General features: G+C 40.3%; 1 protein-coding gene across 5 annotated transcripts in view; it reads left to right on the forward strand.

Annotated features, from left to right (window-relative positions):
- Nucleotides 1–23,326, forward strand: part of UTRN (utrophin) — a 580,797-nt gene that overhangs the window by 47,029 nt on the left and 510,442 nt on the right. For 3 of the 5 annotated variants that reach the window (XM_023183779.3, XM_023183783.3, XM_023183781.3), the window contains exon 1: nt 6,022–6,188. The exons of 1 other annotated variant lie outside the window; for it this stretch is intronic. In XM_023183779.3, coding sequence (XP_023039547.2) covers nt 6,086–6,188 — 103 coding nt within the window. In that variant the 5' untranslated portion in view covers nt 6,022–6,085. Of the gene's footprint in view, nt 1–6,021; nt 6,189–23,326 lie in introns of those variants that run through there. One more of the 5 variants, XM_023183782.3, reaches the window with a different exon arrangement.

A 23,326-nucleotide genomic window follows, 5' to 3' on the forward strand; every position in this document is an offset into this window, starting at 1 on the left:
GTGGGAACTGAACAGTGAGATCACTTGGACTCGGGAAGGGGAACATCACACACTGGGGCCTATCATGGGGACGGGGGAGGGGGGAGGGATTGCATTGGGAGTTATACCTGATATAAATGATGAATTGATGGGTGCTGACGAGTTGATGGGTGCAGCACACCAACATGGCACAAGTATACATATGTAACAAACCTGCATGTTATGCACATGTACCCTAGAACTTAAAGTATAATAAAAAAACAAACAAACAAACAAAAAAAAACCTGACATGCTCTTCCATTATTGGTTAGGTTGTATTCTAAACAATATTAGTCTGATGAAGGTATTAAGGGGATTTATTTAGACTGTGAGATTCTTGAGGACAGTTGATGCCTTTTTCATTTTTGCATTCTGCTTGGGCACTGTGTAGTTGATCAGTATAGTCATGGGATTTAGTTCTGATTGTAGGGAGCTGTGTGAACTGCATGAAGGAGACGAGACTCCATCCTCGCATGGGAAACCTTTAAGGATTTTGAAGCTGGGCAGGTGCAGGTTATTAGAAAGATCACTCTGGGCTCTGTGGGAGAGTGATTCAGAGGGAAGAGCCCCTAGAGGCCCATGGAGCATCGCAGGTGGTTCTGCCAGGAGACCAGGTAGAAGATGTGGTGAGGGCGGGTGGGAGATGGATGAAGCTGTGGATTTCATAGGTACAGATTCATCATCCTTCATCTGCAGCTACACTATTGAAGAAGACCTCTGAAAACCAGAAGGCGTTTTATTTGTAGTTCATTTGGCAGGAAAACTTGAGTTTGACCTGAACTCATTCTGTGTTGAAGCCTGACTTGAACAGTTGGGACACTTTTAAAGTCCTTACGTATGTCAGGCATCTTTCATAAAACATATGTATTTGCTGCAGGGCTATTCATGTGTTTGATTAGGGGAAATTGCCCTGGATCTTGCTGTTTTTTGTTTTCACTGTAATGTATGACTTGTGCTATATAACTTTTCTCAAATGGGAAGAGTTCTGGTTCAGCAGCACCCCTGACCCTAGGGTTTTGGAAAAGAGGTTGTGAAACTATTTGATGTGTGTTTATAGGATAAGGTTGGTGAAACTGACTGATAAGAAATGGAGGCAAGATCTATGGAAGAAAATAACATTTCTGGGAAGACTCAAAAGTTAATGATGATGCTGCCTCATTAACATTGAAGGGAAGTAGAACTTTAGGAGGGGTCAGAAATATTCATTAGATAGGCATGATTTATTGAAAAGGATGCATCTTGAATTTTTGAAGTGTTGCTTGTATGTGATCTTGGATTGAATCGTAGGCCAGAAAAAGGGGGCAATTGCAGGAATTTGAAAAAGACCTATAGATTAGTTCATAGTTTTGCTTCTATGTGAATTCTCTGGTTTTCATCATTGTACTCTGGTTATGTAAGATGGTAATATTTGGGGAAGTTGGACGAAGAGAATATGAGAACTCTGTGTACTCTTTTCTTGTTTTTTCTTTACCACTTCTTTTATAAGTCTAAAATTATTTCAAGATAAATGTTTGAAAAATGAAAAAAAGAGCTGTTTGTCATATCAGGGAATGGCATCATCCATGATGCTTTTAAGTAGAGAGTATCTGTGAGCAGAAGTCTAGTTTTCTTGGAGAATTCGAAGTCTAAAAGTGCTAATCGGGTAAAATTTCAGTCAGGTCTTCACCCCCTCCCAATTTTTTCTTTTTAAAAAAGCTGACCTGCTTTCTATTGTAAGATTAACTTTTTATATTCTGATCTGAGAAAAATGCTTGACTGTAGTTTAAGTGTACAAAGAAGAGTTCTAGGCCGGGCGTGGTGGCTCATGCCTGTAATCCCAGCACTTGGGGAAACCAAGGTGGGCAGATTGCTTGAGGTCAGGAGTTTGAGACCAGGCTGACCAACATGGTGAAACACATCTCTACTAGAAATACAAAAATTAGCTGGGCGTGGTGGCATGCACCTGTAATCCCAGCTACTAGGGAGGCTGAGGCAGGTGAATTTCTGAAACCCGGGAGGCGGAGGTTGCAGTGAGCCGACATCGCGTCACTGTACTCCAGCCTGGGTGACACAACAAGACTGCATCTCAAGAAAAAAAAAAGAAGAGTTATAAAATAGAGAGCTCATGGGAAGTGCCATAATTTGTCCCTTGCATTTAGTCTTCCTGGTGTTGGAGGGTGTGGTTTGGCTCTAGTTCTTGTTTGTAGCTCTGCAAGGTGAGGTGTAGGTTTATTAGTTAGGACTGACAGTTATAATATGATGTTCAAAGCCAAGAGGGTTTACAGATAACAGGGAAGAATGAAGCAGATGTGTACCTTTCATGGCCAAGGTCAGCTCGCCTGGATTTTGTGGTACTGATGCTGCTGGGTGTATATTTTCTCCATGGAGAGAGGATTGGTTTCTGAATTCCTTTGCTTTCCCCTCTGACTTCGACACTACCTCCTGTAGTTTCAGCTAATTTGATCTGTAATTCTCTCTCCACTCCAATTCTTTCTTTCTTTTTTGATGAGAGTCGACCTAGGCTGGCAGCCAGTTGCTATTGAGCTATAATAGAGCTAGTGGTATGAACAAAATTTGATTACTGCTGTCAACACCAGATTGAATAAGAAAGTGCATACCCTAGACAGATACTTGCAACATAAATGGTCTATTGATTTCACAAGAACTAGAAAATGAGGCCACCGTGTAATCTAGCAGAACAACGGATCTGTGAATAGAGTGGGCCCTGACATTGCACAACGGTTTTCAAAAGTGCCCTCCTATCGATCATTTTAGAAGAACCTTCAGATAAACTGATTTTAGCTTCTGATTTTCCTCACCATCAAGTATTTACAGAAACTCCAAGGAAGCCTTTGCACTTGTGTGTGGGCAATGGTTTGCTTTTCCTCCATAGCATCTAGTTTGGAAGTTATATTGGCTATTACAGACCTTATTTGCTCCTGAGTTATCGTGGCATTTCCACTTAGCTTAATACAAATGTTTTAGGAGTTTCCCACCATGGAAAGTTCTGTTTAACATATGAAAGTTCAATGATCAATTTCATAGTCAGCTCTAGGGCAAGAAATAAATAAAACAATGGATTACAGAGTATAGCCTTGGGACACGGGAAATTTTTTAGTAGATGGATGAGTCATATTATTAATATATGCTGCAAGGCCCGAGGTCTTACATCAAAAAATAAGGAAAAAAGTTTTTAATTTTTAAAAGTTAATAGCCTTCTGATATTTTCTTTGTTATATTTTGTATAGTTTTTGTTCTGTTTAGTTTTGGGGGATCAAAAAAATAAATACTAAAATAGAAAGTTTTAGGAAAAAGGTAATTAACATCATTGTACATGAATTTGTTCTAACACAGTAAGGTCTGAAAAAAAAAAAAGATTTTCCCTTTGATGTAGACTTGTTTCAATAATTACTATTCTCCCAGTACTGCACTTTTGAGAGGGAAGGAGAAATTGTTGCTGGTGTCTACACCTTGACTTGTTTTCCTTGGCTACCTTCAAAATTTGAGATCCTGAATCTTAAATCACATCTGGTCTAAAAATTCTTCCTATAAACAGTTATGACTATTTACTGACAAAAGGCTGCTTTTATTGTGCCTGTTTTTATTTCAGAGGAAGATACATAAAGACAGGTGGAAAGAACTGATTTGTAAAGATTGAAATGTCATATTTACATTCAGAATTTCATTTCCTTACCAGTTTTCAGAAGAACCCTTTGGTAGAGGAAGCAGGGCCAACTTCTTTCACAGCCTCTTACTGTAGATAGAAATATGAAGTCCAGCAATATTTAGCTGGTGTGAACTCATACAGCTGTACCAGGAACAATGTTGAAAATCTTTGATTCCTATTGGAAAATAGCCACTGTTAAAGATGGACACCTTCAGGACCTCACTTCAGGATTGTAGCCAGTATCCGTTCTGACTAGGTGGTGCCCACGCCTCCCTGGCTGTTCTGTGTTTTGAATATTTAGTCCTGATTCTAGAAATGAAGACATTTTTGGCCTATGGATAAAAGACGGGTTTCGATAGCCATTAAGGAAATGCAAATCAAACTACAATGAAATGTCACTTCATACCCAGTAGGATGGCGATAATAAAAAAGACAAATAATAACAAATATTGGTGAGGATGTGGAGAAATGGGTATCCACATACACTGCTAGTGGGAATATGAAAGGATGCAGCCACTTTGGAAAGCTGTCTGACAGTTCTTCCAAAGGTTAAGCATAGGGTTGCCATATGACTCAGCAGTTCTACTTCTGGGTACACACACACACACACCCACCCACCCACACCCAAGAGACATGAAAATGTACGCCCACATCAAAAACTTGTACACAAATTCTCATAGCAGAATTAATTGGTATTAGCTAAAAGATAAAAACAACCCAAATGTTCATGAACTGATAAACACATAATAAAATATGGTCTATCGATACAATGGAATATTTTAAAAAGAAATACCCATACATGCTACAACACGCATGGACTTCAAAAACATTATGCTAAGTGAAATAAACTAGTCACAAAAAATCATATACTGTACGATTTCTTTTATATGAAATGTACAGAATAGGTAACTCTACAGACTGGAAGTAGATTTCAGTGGTTGCCTTGGGCTAAGGGATGGGGATCGATTGTGGTGATGGTTGTAGAATTCTTTGAAAATACTAAAAATCATTAAGTTATACAGTGTAAATTAGCTAATTGTATAATATATGAATTATATGTCTATAAAGTTTGATGCAAAAAAAGATTATTGGGTATTGACTGTGTGACATCATCTGTGTCACTGCGCTTTTCCCGGTCTCCCTGCCTGTGACAGTCCTAGAAGACAGGTGAAGTCAGCCTGTCCATTTTACAGATTTGGAGACTGAGGCTGAGAGCGAGAGAGAGAGAGAGAGAGGGAATTTTGCCAGAGTTATACAGCTGCTAGTCTAAGGAAAATGCAGAGATGAAGAGGAGGAGCGAAGGGGAAGTACTGTCAGTTTCTCTTTTCTGTACCACAGTACAGTAGCATGATGAGAGATGCCTTTGAATTCAAACCTGTGTGTATCCTGACAAAGATACGTATTCTATGAAAAGTCTTTGATAATAAGTAGAAAATTTCTATTTCACAACAAGCAAGAAAAAGGATGAGAAAAGGACTAGAAAATAGATAATGATCATATGAATAATGATTTTTCTTGCTTTTTGCATGTATGTGGAGGACACATGCAGAAGTGATAGCAGGAGTTCGAGACCAGCCTGACCAACATGGTGAGACAACGTCTCTACTAAAAGTACAAAAAAAAAAAAAAAAAAAAAAAAGCCGGGTGTGGTGATGGGTGCCTGTAATCCCAGCTACTTGGGAGGCTGAGGCAGGAGAATCACCTGAACCCAGGAGGCGGAGGTTGCAGTGAGCCGAGATCATGCCATTGCACTCCGGCCTGGGTGACAAGAGTGGAAAAAAAAAAAATAATAATGATAATAAAGAGAGCAAAGTGACCACAAAAGAGAATAGGCTGGAAAAATTAGTCTAAATGGTGGCCTCTTATCTTATAGCTGCATGTGGTTAAGTTTATTTTTTCCGTAACAGCAATTTCTAAGGGATGAAGAAGAAATCCTTTTGAGTTTTACTTCCCCAAGGTATATATAGCTACTACAGTGAAATAATAAGCCCAATTTATTCTTTGAAGTATAGTTAATATGTAACAAAACTCCTAAGGCCAGTTGTATACCCAGGGCAATCACCTTCTAACACCTTTATTTATGTACACAGTGGATAGGAAGGTGGGTGGCGTGCCCCTTCCCAGCTGACAGTCAAAACAGGAAGCAGAGTTATAATCTCTGTCATAGGAGCATGAATAGAGGCCCTTAGTTGTGACTATGAAAAAAACAAAAAACCTACCTAAGGAGTTTTCACTGACTGCAAAGTGTAACTTCCTGTCTGATGTTTAGAGGAGGTGGGGTTAGTTAGGTTTAGTCAGATCCTCTCATGAGAAAAATAAAAGCCACAAAAAAAAAAAAAAAAAAGGACATCCCAGTGTGCAGTTCGAAGGCTGCTTTTGTTGTCCACTTCCTCCACATCTTTTACCTCGTCATCTAAGCAGATGAAGGTGATGAGCAGCCCGGCAGCCACCACGTTTCACTGGAAAAAGTGCAGATTGGATTTGCCAGGGCATGTAGCTGTCCAGGCTTGCAAGAGATTACCAGGTAAGTTTGTCAACTTGTGTGACTCCCAGCCAGTGAGGTTTTCATAAGAAGCGTCTCTGAAGACAGGGCTCTCTCGTTCACTTTTGTTAAGTAACAAAGCTTAGGACCAGGCTGGTGACGGGAACAGACAGCCTGTCCTTCCTGCTGCCACATCTGTTGTGGACCCTGAAGAGTAGAGACTAACGATGTCTGCTTCACACTTCTCTTCAGGAGGTGATAATTCACTAGAGTTATTAGCTTCTTTGAAAGATTTCCAGGATCCCTACATTTGTGGTAGCAAATGTGCTTCACTTTACCTCCCTGTATTTTCAAAATAGCTTACTCTGTGCTGACCGTTTACTGCCATATAGAGAAGAAGCCTCCTTTGTGGTGTTGAGTATTGGTCGACCTCATCCCATATTGTATTTGATTGACTCTGTTGGCTAAAAAGGCATTTTACTTCTCGAAATATTTAGTTTCAACCTGAGAAAGGGGAGAATAAAACGTTTGTACTTTGGGGGACTGTATAAGCGCTGGGGTTTCTGTTTTAGTGCAGGCTTGTCTATGAGACGTATATATGCATAACTTCATGTAGGGAAAGTGTCATGCACTTTTCTCTCGCTGAAGTTTACTTCCGGGTGACTTAGTTTTTCTGATCAGTTTAGATGTTCATATCTTGTTTAATGTTTACATGTGTGTACTGGTTGTATGAACTTTTGGAGGGAAAAAAACCCCCAAGTGATGTGTTTTATTTGATTATACACATCATGCATGAATGTTGTCACTATGAAAAACTTTGAGGCTGGTTGGTTTTCTTTTTTAATGTTTTTCTTTCTTGTAGAATTACTCTTTCCCTCTTAATGTTTTCCTTCTTAGCTTCAGTGAATGAGATGGTAAGGGGTTGTAAGTGTTGTCTCTGTGGAGCAAATTCAAACCAAAATGATAGGAGCAGCCCATATTTTCTTAGTGAATTGGGTTTCTTGAACAAGTGGCATAGAAGATTGGTGTACTACAATTCTCATCATTAGCTGTTACTTCTTTCTTAAATAACCATGTGATCCCAACACAAAATCAAAATACCTCTCAGGGACCTGAATTAAAACTCCATGCGGGCCAGGCATGATGGCTTATACCTGTAATCCAAGCACTTTGGGAGGCTGAGACAGGAGGATCACTTGAGGCCTGGAGTTTGAGACCACCCTGGGCAACATAGGGAGATTCCATCTCTACAAAAAATTTAAAAATCGGTCAGTCATGGTGGCATGTGCCTGTGGTCCCAGCTATTTAGGAGACTGAGGTGGGAGGATAGCTTGAACCTAGGAGTTTGAGACTGTGGTGAGCCATGATCATGCCACTGCATTCCAGTCTGGACAACAGAGGGATATCTTGTTTCAAAAACCTGCATAGAAGCATCTATTGCAGACTTGTGACCTTTCGAAGATTTCCTTTGATTGTCACTAAATCCTCTCTCTTTCCCCGACATTGAGAGTCTCTGTAGTCAGCTCTGTAGTCATCAAAGGGTCTTGCTACAAAGGGTCTAGGGTAACCATAGTGTTTGAAATGAGAAGACAACTAGAAGAAAAGTACAAACAAACCTTTAAATAATAAGCAGGCTTTGACTGGGGGTGGTGGCTCACGCCTGTAATCCCAGCACTTCGGGAGGCCAAGGCGGGCGGATCACCTGAGGTCAGGAGTTTTAGACCAGCCTGGCCAACATTGTGAAACCTGGTCTCTACTAAAAATTAGTCGGGCGTAGTGGCGGGTGCCTGTAATCCCAGCTACTTGGGAGGCTGAGACGGGAGAATCACTTGAACCTGGGAGGCAGAAGTTGCAGTGAGCAGAGGTCGCACCATTGCACTCCAGCCTGGGTGACAGAGTGAAACTCTGTCAAAAAAAAAAAAAAAAAAAAAAAAAAGCAGGCTTTTAAATGAGTAGCTACAGTGTTAAATATATTTAAATGCTGTGCTGGTTGAGTTCTGGTTCATTTACATAACATTCTTTCCTGCCCTATAACCAATCAAATGGCTTTTTAGGAAAATAGCATTTTAAAAAATAAAATGTATTTCAGTGCATGTTATTTTAATAAAAATAGAAAACCAATGTGTACATGATTTCGAATTTCACAAGGGCCTAGATTGTCATCCGTTATTACTGAACTGAATTTTTTTTGTGTGTCCATAGTATAGACTCTTTAGTGATCTTGTTAGAAATAAGGACATTAAATTTAATGTTAAAAATAATATTTTCAGCCGGGCACAATGGCTCATGCTTGTAATCCCAGCACTTTGGGAGGCTGAGGCGGGCAGATCATCTGAGGTCAGGAGTTCAGGCCAGGAGCCTGACCAATGTAGTGAAACATCGTCTCAACTAAAAATACAAAAATTAGCTGGGCGTGGTGGTGGGTGCCTGAAATCCCAGCTACTTGGGAGGCTGAGGCAGGAGAATCGCCGGGACCTGGGAGGTGGAGGTTGTAATGAGCTGAGATTGAGCCACTGCACTTCAGCCCCGGCATCGGGACGGGACTCTGTTTAAAAAAAAAAAAAAGATCTCTATCTCTGTCACTATCTCTATCACTCTCTTTCTAGCTAATCTATCTATCTATCTATCTATCTATCTATCTATCTATCTATCTATCTGTCATCTATCTATCTCATCGCTATCTCTATCATCTAGCTCTATCATCATTTTCACTATATGTTAACAATAATATCACTGAGATAAACCAAAGTTTTAAGAAAAGCTTGAAAATGTGAAATGAATAATTTGGAGGCACAATTGGACATTTAGGCATCTATGAAGGCCCAGATGACTCATGTCTAGATGACTCATGTTTCTGCTGCTCAGGAAACCACTCCTGGGAGCCCGGCTCGTCTTGCCATCCTTCCTGCTTTCTTGCCGGCCGACAGGACTCTGTGTCAGCTGTTTCCTTTTTAGATGGAAGGGTTAAAAGATTCACTACTTGGGTTCCCCATTAGAATCACCAACATGCTGGCACCCCACAGTCAGAGATCGCGGCTTGATTGGACTGAGGCCCTGCTCTGTAGCTTGTCAAAAGCCAGCCAAGGGTGTCCAGTGTGGAGGGTACAGGGTAATGTATTCGTCCCCCACTAGACTGAAAGCTCCATGGGAGGGACTAGAGGCAGCTTCCTTACTGCTGCCCCTTAGCACCTGAATGTGTGCCTGATGTGCAGGAGAGGCTCAGTAGCTGCTTGTGGAATGAATGAATGAATGAGTTCCTTTGAGTAACAGGAAGTTGGAAGAAGATTGGACAGAGGCTTAGTTATGGTGTTTGCTGATGTAAGAGAGTGTGCTATGTTATGCTGAACAGTGGCTGTCATCTTGGAAGACACTCTAGGAAATGGTCACAGGGGAACAGATGGCTGATCTGGGGGAACGCTGAACAGACCTCTCAGAAGAGACAAGGCTGCAGGGCAGCGGTGTCCTTATGAGGCAAGGCAGGTTGAGAACTTTGGGAAAGAGAATTTCATCAGGGGCTGGGGGTGTGTGGGTGTGTGAATGTGGATGTGAGGTCAGGTGGGGACACTCCTGGGAGAATCTCCTGAACTGTGGCTCATTCTTTTTTTTTTTTTTTTTTTTTTTGAGACAAAGTCTCGCTCTGTTGCCCAGACTGCCGTGCAGTGACACAGTCTTAGCTCATTGCAGCCTTGACCTCCCAGGCTCAAGTGATCCTTCCACCTCAGTCTCCCAAGTAACTGGGACTATAGGTATGTGCTCGCATACCTGGCTAATTTTTAATATTTTTTTCTGTAGAGTTGGGGTCTCGCCATATTGCCCAGGCTGGTTTTGAACTCCTGAGCTCGAGTGATCCTCCCCGTTCGGCCTCCCAAAATGCTGGAATTACAGGCCTGAGTCACCATGCCCAGCAGTGACTCACTCTTAAAGGAACTCCAGTCTTTTGTGTTGGAACTCCAGGAGGTTGATGACCACACTCATCTATTCAGTCAGCATTTGCTAGGTGCCTGGCACATGCCCAGCTCTGGGGAGGTATGGGGATATAAAAATGAAGGTGATTTGGTTCTTCCCTGTGAAGGTTAGAACCTGGAAGGGATGGTGTGTGAAAGTGAATGCTAGGTTTGCTGGTGGCTGCAAGGAAGGAATGTGGTTATCTTTGTCATATGTTAGGGATTGCCTGACCCACCAGTTGACTGTATCCAAATAAAGGAACACAGAATTTGGAGTGATCACAGGGCAGTGAGATTTGTCTGGGAAGGTATCTTAGGACTTGTGAATTTTTTGCAGATCTTACTAATTACAGAGAAAATGAGTAGGTGGTTAGGAAGACCTGGTAACTATAACTTACAGAGGTGAGAGAACGAGAATTGTTAAGTTGGGAGAAAAAGAGTAGAAAGAGTGACATGGTACTGAGCAGTTTTTTTTTTTTTTTTTTTTTTTTTTTTTTTGAGACAGTCTTGCTCTGTTGCCCAGGCTGGAGTGAAGTGGCACGATCTCTGCTCACTGCAACTTCCACCTCCTGGGTTCATGCCATTCTCCTGCCTCAGCCTCCCGAGTAGCTGGGACTACAGGCACCTGCCATCACCCTCGGCCAAGTTTTGGTATTTTTTCATAGAGATGGGGTTTCACCATGTTAGCCAGGAGATCTCAATCTCCTGATCTCGTGATCCGCCCGCCTCGGCCTCCCAAAGTGCTGGGATTATAGGCGTGAGCCACCTTGCCCAGCCCTGAGCAGTTCTTTAAGGGATGGGACTTGGCCCTCAAGATCTGGGTTTCCATTACCGCTGCCATCGGCAGGGTAAGTCACTGAACCCCTGAGAAGGGGACTCCCAACCAGGAGGATCACAGGATCTCCCAACCAGGGAGGATGCCCCAGGAGGATGTGGTCAGGGTTCATGATGTTACACATGTTAAAATTCTTTGCAAGCTATAGTAATAGTTCCAGGTAAATAAATGGAGTAATAAATTATGTAAAAATTATAAAAACCTAGTCTGTTGATAATGGGCTCTTTTAGGTAGATTGTAGGGTAGGAAATCAAACATTATATTCATCATGGTACTTGAAATATATTTAAGCTGAAGCTGTATACTCCATCATGTTTTTGGTATATTTTTCCTTGACATTACTTGAAAGGCATGCTTATGAAACTGAATTTGGATCTGTTTCATGTTTTCACTTGGGTTCTCTGACCCTACTTAGAGGGCACCAGGTGCTTCCTATTCTAACTGTTTGCAAATTCAAGACTTGGTTGGAGGGCCATTGAGGGGACTGGTGTGGGATTAGATAGGATCTGGACACAGCGACTCCCTTGCTCCTGCTCCAGTATTTTGACCTTCATTTGAACAGTTCAATGAACTGGCAACTCAAGTCGTTTTTTCCCACTGAATTAGAACTTTCATTGTTTTGCAGAGGAAGATGACTCATAGCCGAGTTCCACCATTGTGCTAAAGTGAAATTTCAGTCTAGGACCAAAGGAACACAGGCCAAACTTTCTGTCTGAGATGCAGAGTATTGAAACTTGGATTGTGAGCTGGGCAGGAATTCCTGTGGCCCTCTGTGTGGAGTTGCTCTCAAGAAAAAGGAGAGTTTAAATATATTTTTGACTTCAAATTTAATTTTTAGTAATATAGTTCAAATATCTTTTAAAATATCTTAAGTAATCAGACAGTTTTCTAAAAAAAAAGTAATGCAAAATGAAAATTCTACGAAGTAGAAAATAGTCATTTCCTTCCTCTCTCCAAAACCATTGTTAATAGTTTTGTTTCTTCTGCTACACTTGTTTTCTATGAATGCAAAAATACATGCCTCTATGGGTAAGCATGGCTTTTCTTTTTTGAACTAAAATTGAAACCATCCTGATTTAGTGGCATCCCACTTAAAAAATTATTAAAAACTGCCTGTGTACATGGTATCTTAGCTTACTTGGGCAATCGCTGGGGCAAACATGCTTTTACTGTCAAATCATCATCTACAACAGATGACATGTAGAGAGATGAGATGTAGTCTGTAGTCATTTGAACTTGCATTTCTTTTTTGTGGAATTGAACTTCTCTGCATATGTTTATTGGCTCTTTGTATGAATTCTTCAGTGATTTGACTTTTCATACATATATTGCTCATTTTCTTCTGTTGCTTGGATCTCTGACTTTTATACTCTTAATGGTTCCAAAGGAAATTCCTACAAAATGGCAGATTTGGGATGCCTTATTTGAATTTCTTTTGAGTTCTAAAATGGTTAACTGCAACCTTAAAAGATAGATATTATTTTCAGATCTCTAGGACAGAGGTTTGAGTCTTTGGACTTAGATTCTATAGTATTTTCTCTTTCTTTTTTTGGCTAATATGGAAGACGTCATCATCCCAAACTGTACCGAGACTAGTAATTATTTAGATATACTATTTTATTACATTTTCATATACTGATAAATTATTTCCATATGGATGGTAAGTCCTAGATTTATTTATGAAAAAAGAACGATTTTTTTTTGTATATTTTAGGGAACATGGAGTTAGCAGAAAGATGCTGTTGAGTTAGGCTTAAAATTAAGTCCTAACTATTCAACCTCCTGTTGTGGAGCTGTTGTCAGTCTTTAAAGGTGCATCTTTCTAAAATTTTTTGCACATAACTTGACAGATTGCAAGAAGGATTATAATAATTGGTGGCTGTTTGTGTTACAGCCTTTCAAGTCAATACAGGAAAAAATACATTTAGATGCTAAGTGAAGATAAGACATTAGTTTAAATGAGGCCCCGTATGCACCATCATATTGAAAATTTACCAGTTTGTCCTCGTCCTTCAATTAAGATTTGTTAGTGATTTTTCACATCAAAGCATTGAGGCTGTAATTCTATGCTGGGTTCATTTAACCACAGATCCAGTAAATGGCAGGAAGTAGAGAGCTATACAGGACAGCAAATGGCCTGCAGTTGCATGGAGGATATCTTTGTGGCAAGGTGCCCAAAATGTTTTGCTGGTTTCAAAGTTTGTATCATTTGTTCAGAAGGGTTTTTATTGCTTGCAAGCAAGCAGGCAAGCAAAGGAAAAGGGCACGCAGCTGCCTCCCCTATGATTCTGTGCTGTATGACCTATTTGCCTTTGGTGCCTTATATAAAAAACTTTATTTAGTCTGCAGAGAGGTTATTTCTCCAAATAGAGGTGAACTGTCATAGTAGTCTGGAAGCGTGATAGATTTCAGTTGAATGTCGCTGATCCAAATACTTGGAGAGGCTGGGCTGTGTGACACTTGTAAGATAGGCTCCTTGCACAGATTCTTCCAGGTCACTTGCACTTAATCATCAGTAGAAATACCTCATCAGATAGCGATCCACTTGGCGCTCTGAGAAGCAACTCCTCCTATCACACCGACACTGCTACTTTTGTCCTGGCTCAGCCAGTCTCTTGCTGGGAACCTGCTGCCAGAGTTAGTCTCTTGGCTTCTGCCCTGGCCTATTTTCTTGTTGACTTCTGGATTCTGTGCCTTTAGCTTCTCCTTGGACTCATTGGCCATGACTCTCTTTCTGGTATTAGTAGCTCCTGTATTGTGTTTGAGAGAAGAAATTTATTCCCCTAGCAGATTCACTTTCTACTGAGATAACTCTAACCCACCCATGCAATCTAGCATCTGCCAATACTCTTGAGACCTGCTGATTGTTAATCAGTACTTATTATCTAACTCTGAGTAATGAGTGTTATAGCAGGAAAAGTAGAATCTTTTTTGTGTGTGTATGAATGTGGTTTAAGGCACTTTTGGGGATAGAGCAGAAATAAACATCTTGAAATGAATTATTGTATCTTATCTTTGCCCATGTGAATTCTTTAAAATAATTATTAAATTCTCACTTTGCTTATATGCATTCAAAATTTCATAGTGATGGTATGTAAAAGAGGGAGGTAACGGATATTTTGCAAGTGGGTTGAGGAAATAGTTCTTATTTTCCTTTTCACGTCCCATGGGACCCTTTGTATCTGTCTGCCTCCCTGCTATGCATTTCTCCTACTGTTGGAAGGAGGATCTTATGTTTTATGATGAGAATTTATTTGGTGACCAAGTGAAGTGTGCATTAGTTTTTTTAAAAGTCCTTGAGATTGCATTCTGTATATTTGCTGAATTTGTTACTAGGCCTTATGCTGCAAAATTTCTGAGGTTGTTCAAGGTAAATCTATGTCTTGATTACTGAAATATTTATTTCCCATAATTTGGAAGTCATTCAGTAAATAAAATTTGCCTGGTGTTTTATAATGAATCATTTTTATCATATTGGGTTTGTGTTAGGAAGACTGTCCGCATTGATTTTCCAGTAGTTTTCTGAATTTTCTCATTTATTTATGTTTTTTCTTCTTCTTCTTCTTTTTTTCTTTGAGACAGGGTCTTGCTCTGTCACCCAAGCTAGAGTGTAATGGCATGATCTAGGCTCACTGCAGCCTCGACCTCCGGGGGTCAAGCAATCCTCCCACCTCAGCCTCCTGAGTAGCTGGAATTACAGGCATGTGCCACTACGCCCAGCTAATTTTTCTGATTTTTTTTTTTTTTTTAATTGAGATGGTGTCTCGCTCTGTCACCCAGGCTGGAGTGCAGTGGTGCGATCTCAGCCAGGTTCAAGTGATTCTCTTGCCTCAGCCTTCTGAGTAGCTGGGACTACAGGTGCATGCTACCACGCCTGGCTAACTTTTTGTATTTTTAGTAGAGATGGGGTTTCACCATGTTAGCCAGGAAAGTCTTGATCTCCTGAGTTTGTGATCCACCCGCCTCTGCCTCCCAAACTGCTGGGATTACAGGCGTGAGTCACCGCACCCAGCCCTTCAGATTTTTTTTTTTTTTTTTTTTAATAGAAACAAGGTCTTACTATTGCCAGGTTAGGGTCTTGAACTTCTGGGCCCAAGTGATCCTTCTGCCTTGGGCTCCCAAAGTGCTGAGATAACAGGTGTGAGCCACTGTGCCTGGCTATTTATGTTTCCTAATTACTGCAGCGCTCATTTTTCTGTCAACTTCAGCTATGCCACACATGACTAGGAATTAGAAATAAGAAAACAGTAACCAGCCTGGCCAACATGGCGAAACCCTGTCTCTATTAAAAATACAAAAATTAACTGGGTGTGGTGGCGAGCGCCTGTAATCTCAGCTACTTGGGAGGCTGAGGGATGAGAATCACTTGAACCTGGGAGGTGGAGGTTGCAGTGAGCTGAGATATTGCCTTTAAACTCCAGCCTGGGCAACAGAGCGAGACTAAAACAAACAAACAAAAACAAAAACAAAAAAAAAACCTAAGGAGCCAAAAGTAAATGACTCAGTGAACATTTATTGAGCACCTGTGGTTTACTGGGTGCTGTGGTAGTTGTTGAAGGTGCTGGGATGTTTTAAAGTTGGTTTTAAACTTAAGGATTCTACTTACTGGCAGCCTAGAACCACTGCATATGCCTTGCAGAGATGATGGACACTTGTCTCCTGACCTGTGCAGTGCAGGCACATTGGTGAAGTGCCTTAGATTCTAATTTTGCAACTGTTTTCACACTTTGGTATCCGTTTCTAGATCTAAAGCAGTAAATGAGAAAGGTAGTGGGTGTGAGTACTGCTATAAACTGACACCCTGACAATAATGATATGCTTGTTGACAGGCTGATTGCAGAGGAGATGAAAAAATAAAGGGCAGGACAAAAATGTCTCAAAGCTCTGCCCCCTGGATCAATAGGAAGCTATATTTTGCTACTCAAGTAGGCTAACATTGGAGAAATAATTAGCATGTGAAAAAGTTCTTCCACCGAAAGGACCATGCAAGTTAAGGCAGGTAGTTTCGTTTTCTGTGCTGCAGCATCTGACCAGGTTCTAGAATCCTGTTTTCATATTTTGTTGGACCCAACTGGATTAAAACAAAGCGCCTTTCTCTGGCTGGGTAGTGGCCTGAGTTAGGTGGTTTCCAGTGCTCTGATTGGTACTTTGAGCAGGTGTCCAGTGAATTTCAGAAGCAGGGTAAATGTTCTTGGTATTGAGCAGTTCTCTGTTGGATGCCCGGCCTGTCCTCATGGTTCATGCTGCGCTTAGGTCATCAGCCATTCACTCCTATGGTTGGTTAAGGACACCTTCTCTATGAATTCTCTGCTGACCTCCAAGTGTGGGTTGGGTGCCCCTCTTCTCTGCTTTCTCCTTCCCTGCTTGGATTAAATTCAGAGATTCTAAGATGTCTTCATCTGTCACAGCATTCATGACGGATGTTACTGGTCAGTGTTTTTGAAAACGAGGTCTATCTCTGCATGGTGCTGCGAGATAGGTGGAAACCTATCTTTTAATAATCTCTTCAGGTGGCCATTGTGCATGTTTGAGAACCTCTCCTTTAGACCATGAGCTTGAAGAAGGTCCTGTTCTTGTCTTTGAATCTTTAAACCTTCCCTAGCTCCTGGCACATTTTTCAGTTGCTCAAATTTTTTGTTGTAGTTCAGTGAATGAGATAGAATTCCTGTAATTTTTTTGTTGTTGTTCGGTGAATGAGATAGAATTCCTGTTACCGCCTGTGGAATCCAAATCCAGCAATGTGATCAAAAGCCGCTTGAAGGATTTTCGACCATTTTTCACTTCTCTCTTTTTTTCTTGAGACAGAGTCTCTGTCACCTAGGCTGGAGTGCAGTGGTCTAGTCTCAGCTCGCTGCAACCTGGGCTCAAGGGATCCTCCTACCTCAGCCTCTAGAGTAGCCGGGACTAAAGGCATGCACCACCATGTCCCACTAGTTTTTGTATTTTTGGTAGAGACGGGGACTCCCTATGTTTCTCATGCTGGTCTTAAACTCCTGGGCTCAAGTGATACACCTGCGTCTGCTTCCCAAAGTGCTGGGACTATAGGCATGAGTCACATGCCCGGCCGATTTTTCCATGTTGTTTTGTAAATCAACATTATGTGAAACCTAAAATTGAATATGGATATACAAAAATAGCTTTTCTTATTTTCTTGCCCAAGAAAATAATACTGTATCTTTATTATTAATATTTTCACCTGTTTTGAAATAAACTTTTAATTTTAGAACAGTTTTACATTTACAGAAAAGTTGCAAAGATGGTATGTAAAGTTCCCCAGTTCCCAGTTTTCCCCACTGTTAGCATCTTACATTACTATGTAATATTGATCACAATTAATGAACTGATATCAATATTATTATTATTAAAGGCTTTAAGAGTTATTGTTGAAGATTTATAAGTTTATAGATGAAATAATATTTAGAGCACAACAGCTTTGAATTAGAAATCTTTTAAAATTTAAATTCTTTGATTTTAAGGATTAAAACTTTTGAATTCTCATATGTAGTCATAGTTGGGAATATATCCACAAAGCAAATAGACCAATTGTTGTGAGAATAATTCTAAAACAGGTTTTTCAGGTGTCATTCACCTTCTGGAACCTTGAAAGGGGGAAGGTTACTTTCAAAGGCCAACATTCATTTAATCTGTAGTACTCCATATGAATGGCAATCACTACTTATCGACGTCTCAGGTTTTGTTAGATATGATATTTGTTTTAATTATTTATAGTATATTCAGGCAGAGGTGCTATTCAAAATATTTAACAGGTTGGCATAGGCTTCAACCAATCAGATTGCTGTTCACGTCATCAGAAGGGATGCTGGCTGGTGAATGGGTCGGTCCTATTAATGTCTAAAGTGTCCTAAAAATGTCTCCAGATATTGCCAGATGTCTCGTAGGTGGCAAAATCACTTCTGGTTGAGAACTCCTAATATAAAGCAGTTAGAACAGGCTGGTACTGCTCTAGTAACTGCTTTCTAAATATTTACTATTATTTTTGTAGTTGGTATCTTTCATTTGTTATTTCTGATAACTTTTAAACATATACTACTTAGCCCCAGCACTTTGGGACGTTGAGGCGCGTGGATCACTTGAGGTCAGGAGTTCGAGACTAGCCTGGCCAACATGGTGAAACCCCGTTTGTACTAAAATTACAAAAATTAGTTGGGCGTGGTGGTGAATGCCCGTAATCCCAGCTACTTGGGAGGCTGAGGCAAGAGAATCACTTGAATCTGGGAGGTGGAGGCGGAGGCGGAGGCTGCAATGAGCCGAGATCACACCACTGCATTCCCTCCTGGGCGACAGAGCAAGACTCCATCTAAAATATAAGTATTAATATATATATGTGTGCGTGTGTGTGTGTGTATATATAAGTGTGTGTGTATGTGTGTGTATATATAGGTATGTGTGTATATATACACACATACATATACTGCTTAGCAAGACCTATTAGGAGTTCTTTACATAGTTAAATCACCACATGCATAAAAAACAAAGTCACATTTTTTGTGAGATTTACTCAGAATTTGTCAGAAACCCATAGGCTGTTGAAGGAAGAAATGTAAGTTCTATTCTTGAGGGAGATTTTCAACTTTTTTTACTCGTCCTCACCTGCCATGTTCCTGACACTGCAGCCTCGAGAAAGGTTTGAGACTGTTGGAGCACATGAGTGTGGAATTTGTAGACCACTTGTTCTTCCAGACTTCCTCACATCCACCCATAACCTGCTTTTAGTTGATAGTGGCTCAGCAAAGATAGGAGCCTGTACTTCGGCTTATACCAAATTCCCCTCATTTCCGCACGATGATATGTTATTAGTATCCTGATCCCTGTTATTTGTTAAGTTAAGCTGTGCTTCAGGAATCTCAGAAGATCACAGCATTTTGTTTTCAGTGGCTTCATTTCATAATATATGCTCTGAGCAGGTGAGACTAGACTTAGAGACATTGAAGCCCAACAATTTAATATCCACAAAGAGTGTTTTATTTGTAGTCCTCCTGTCCTTTCCTCTTCAGTGTTCTAGAAACAGATGCGTACGTTGTGTAAACATTTCTTCTATTACTGATTCTACAGTATCCAATTTCCTATTAACAGGATGAAGATTTTGTTTTTTAATCCTCAAGTCTACGAGAACGGAGTAGTCAGTGGGATATGAGGATCAGATAAAAATCTCCCCATGTTAGAATCATTGATCTCAGTACTTTCTGCAGAAACTGACAGCCTTATTTTTTTTCCTCCTTTCAATCCACTTAGGTATTTTTGGGAGACATTCATTTGCTGACATTGGTTGATAATAATAATTATTATTTCAAATGAGATGCTGCTGGTAAAATTATTGTTAAGTCTACTCAACTTAGTAAACTTATATCAAAAGCCAGGTTTTACATTTGGTAGAACAGAGATAGTCAGTTCCTTGCTGTAGGGAGAGGAAAGGTAGGAGCCTATGGCTGCCTCACCCCCATCTTGTCCCCAACCATTCTTATACATTCTTTTGATTCAAGCACTTGGGCTTTGGAGCCAGACTGCCTGAATTTGGATTCAGCTATTTTTAACTGGGCAAATTGCTTGACTTCTAAATGTCTGTGCTCTTTGCTGAAAAATGTGGACAACAAAAGCATCTATCTTATATGGATATTGTGGGTATTAGACTATATGGTAGTCCATTTGAGAAACATTCAGTAAATGTTGTTCATAGTAACATCAATAATGTTACTACTACTAATATGGCTGCTACTTTTGATAAATTTAGAATAACAGTTTAAATTACCATATATATTAAAACTGTGTAACAGTATAAATTATCTTAGTTGAAATACCATAACAGTGTGTATATATACACACACACACACATACACTTTTTATAATGGAGCTGCTAAAATGAATCAGGTTTAGCTGAATTGAAATTTGATTATTTTTGCCTCTTAACTGTAGGTGATAGCCATGAAATAAGTAAAATACGGAAGGATGTAGATATAACATGTAGATTTTTTAGCCTTACATGAAACAGTTATGGCTTCAGAATTTAAAGCACCAACATTTGATGGGGTCCCATGGAAATTCTTATTCCTAATTTCTTAATATTAACCACCTTCTTATTCTATTAACTCTTGCATTGTTTAAAAAGATTCCAGTATTCTTTCTTTCTTTCTTCAGTTTTTTGAGATGGGGGAGTCTCACTATGTTGCCCAGGAAGACCTTGAACTCCTGGGCTCAAGTGATCTTCCCACTTCAGCCTCCTTAGTAGAATATTCCAGTATTCATATCTTCATTGTTGAGTGCTTTTTCTTTTAAAAATTGTAATAACATTTTAAAAATTAGAAAAGAAAGAAGCATCCATTTCTATTTCTACTGTGTTAATACAATAGTAACTTTCATTTGTTATTTTCCCATCTAGTCTTTATACTCATAAAATAATTGGAATTATGTAATATTTCTAATTTTTAGTTCTGGTGGTTTAGTTTGACATTACTTTATAGGCATTTTCCATTTTTTTCTGTTAGGTAGTTATACCATCATGTATTTAACGATTTTCCTGTTTTTGTTTTTAGTTTACTTTTAGTTTCAACATTATGGATAATAGTACAGTGAAAATTATTTTTATTGATCTGTAGAATGGAGATAATACAAGTACCTCAGGGTTGTTGTAAGGATTATATGAGGGGATAGATATAAGGCAGGTTTGTCCACCGTGATATAGTTCCATTTTGCTGTAGGAGCTGTCCTGTGCTTTGGGGATGCTGGACAGCATCCCTGGCCTCTACTCCCCAGTGGTGACAAACAGAAATGTCTCTCCAGACATCGCCAGGTGTCTCGCAGGGGCAAAACCGTTCCTGGTTGAGAACCCCTGCTATAAAGTCAGTGGAACAGCCTGTCACTGCTCTGATGAGTGCAGTGTAGATATTTGCTACTATTATTGTTGTTGGTACCATCCTTCATTTCAGGTATTCATTTAGGTATATTCCTAGAAACAGAATTTATGGGATGAGAGGTTAGTTTTAGGGTTTCTGATATGCCCTTCAGAGGACTGTAACACGTTTAATGTCATCGGTTTATATAAATATGTCAGTATCTCTGAGGCCCAGCCAGTATTGAATTGTGAGTACCCAAAATACTGTTTTGTCTTCAATTTCTGTAATTACTAGTCATCATGAGCATTTATTATTTTTTTTATTTGCATTGCCACATTTGAAGATTCTGGTGACAACCTTTGTCTACTCACCTTTTTTTTTTCCCCTCTGGTTTTTTTTTTTTTTTTTTTGGTTGCTCTGCCATTCAACAGTTAAAGTTGAATGAAATTCATCCCTCAGTAGCCAAGCCTGTATTGCATTTCATTGCTTGATGTTTAACAGCCTCGGAGTAGAACATTGCTTCAGATCCTTTTGGATTATTGTGTTTTTCCCAGTGATGCTGCATAATATGAAACCTTCCAAAATTTAAATATAAGGATAATTTTGTGGAAAACAATTCAACTCTGTATTCAGTGATATGTATCCTATAACGGAATGATTGCCTCTGGTTTCAGTACACTTTTATTTCCCTCTCCTCTCCTCTCCTCTCCTCTCCTCTCCTCTCCTCTCCTCTCCTCTCCTCTCCCTCCCTCCCTTCCTTCCCTCCTTCCTCCCTTCCTCCCTTCCTCTCTTTTCTCTTTCTTCTCTCTTTCTCTCTTTCTTTTCTTTCCTTCTTCCTTTCTTCTTTTCTTCATGTCTCACTTGGTCACCCAGGCTGGAGTGCAGTGGCATGATTTTATCTCACTGCAGCCTCCACCTCATGGGTTCAAGGGATTCTCCTGCCTCAGCCTTCCGAGTAGCTGGGACTATAGGTGCCTGCCACCATGCCTGCCTAATTTTTGTATTTTTAGTAGAAACGGGGTTTCACCATGTTGCCAGACTGGTCTCGAACTCCTCACCTCAAGTGATCCATCCATCTTAGCCTCTCAAGGTGCTGGGATTACAGGCATGAACCACTGTACCAGACCTGGTTTAAGTATCGTTTTGGAGATAACCCCAATCCTAGCTGTAGCAGAGGCTGCTGGTGACCCCACTCTCTGCCATCAGTACTTCTGGTGCATTGGGACTTCCAGCTGCCCACACCTGCATGACTTTGCCTGAGGGCATTCTCTGGCTGGAAAGTTCACACTCAGGGCTGGCAGGAAGTGTCAGCGGCCAGCAACCCATAGCCAGTGACTGCTGCTGTATTATAAATTCTCCAGCTCTCTTGCATCTCAGGTCAGCTGCTTTTGAGATGAACATTTTATACTGCATCTCCGAGTTCCCAGTTGGGTTGTGATCCAATGGTAACTTGCTGGATAATGACCCTTTTATTATTAGCCGCCTTTCCTTCTTTGTCTCCTTTCTTTACTCCCTACCAGTGTTTCCTGGGATCACTTCTGAAATAAACTACTTATACTTGAATCCTTGTCTCAGTGTCTGCTTCTAGGGGAAGAACCAAACTAAGATATTAGCCAACTTTTCTTTTGACCTTGATTGATGAAAGAAGAGGAAAGATCAGACCAGGAGAATAGAAATATTTTGAAGACCTGTCTGTACAAAAAGTAATGAATTTAACTTCACCGGTTCAAGAGACTGGATAAGTAAATATTCTTGTTATGCTGCTGCCCAGGGTGTCCTAAGGAAGAGTCTTCAGATTGTACTATGGGATTAAAGCCAAGGCAGATGGTACTTAATGTTCCTGCCTAATGTGACTTTCCACCCACTTTCTTTACACCATAGTCTCACTTAGGGGCTTGCTGGATTTCAGAAAGACTAGCTTTTAGTTTATGACTAAAAAGACTGGCGATGTTAGGAAGGGGAAAAACACCTTATCTGGTGCTCTACTAATTTTGTCCTTGAGTTTGAGCTCATTATTAATGCCCAGGGAAAAGTTTTAGCTTGGCAGGTAGGACAATATTAGTTTTAATTGTGAGCTTAATCCAGAGGGCTATGTTTGAGTTCAAACCATCCAGGAGTTTTCCAGTGAAGTCCAGAATCTTTCAGGGAAGACCAGGTGGATCTGTTTCTGGATGCTAAAAGGGTCATTGCAGGGCTGATAAGGAAATAAGTCCCTTGTTCTTAAAAAAAAAAATATTTATTTATTTATCTTTTTTAGAGACAGGGTCTCTCATTCTGTTACCCAGGCTAGAGAGCAATGGCATGACCATGGCTCATGCAGCCTCAACCTTCTGGGCTCAAGTGATCCTCCCACCTCAGTCTCCCAAGTAGCTGGGACCACAGGTGTGTGACACCACACATGGCTTTCCTTCCTTCCTTCCTTCCTTCCTTCCTTCCTTCCTTCCTTCCTTCCTTCCTTCCTCTCTCTCTCTTTCTTTCTTTCCTTTCCTTCCTTCCTCCTTTCCTCCTTTCTTTCTTTCTTTCTTTCTTTCTTTCTTTCTTTCTTTCTTTCTT

This window comes from Piliocolobus tephrosceles, chromosome 5 (genome assembly GCF_002776525.5).
Source record: "Piliocolobus tephrosceles isolate RC106 chromosome 5, ASM277652v3, whole genome shotgun sequence".
In the NCBI taxonomy this organism is placed as follows: domain Eukaryota; kingdom Metazoa; phylum Chordata; class Mammalia; order Primates; family Cercopithecidae; genus Piliocolobus; species Piliocolobus tephrosceles.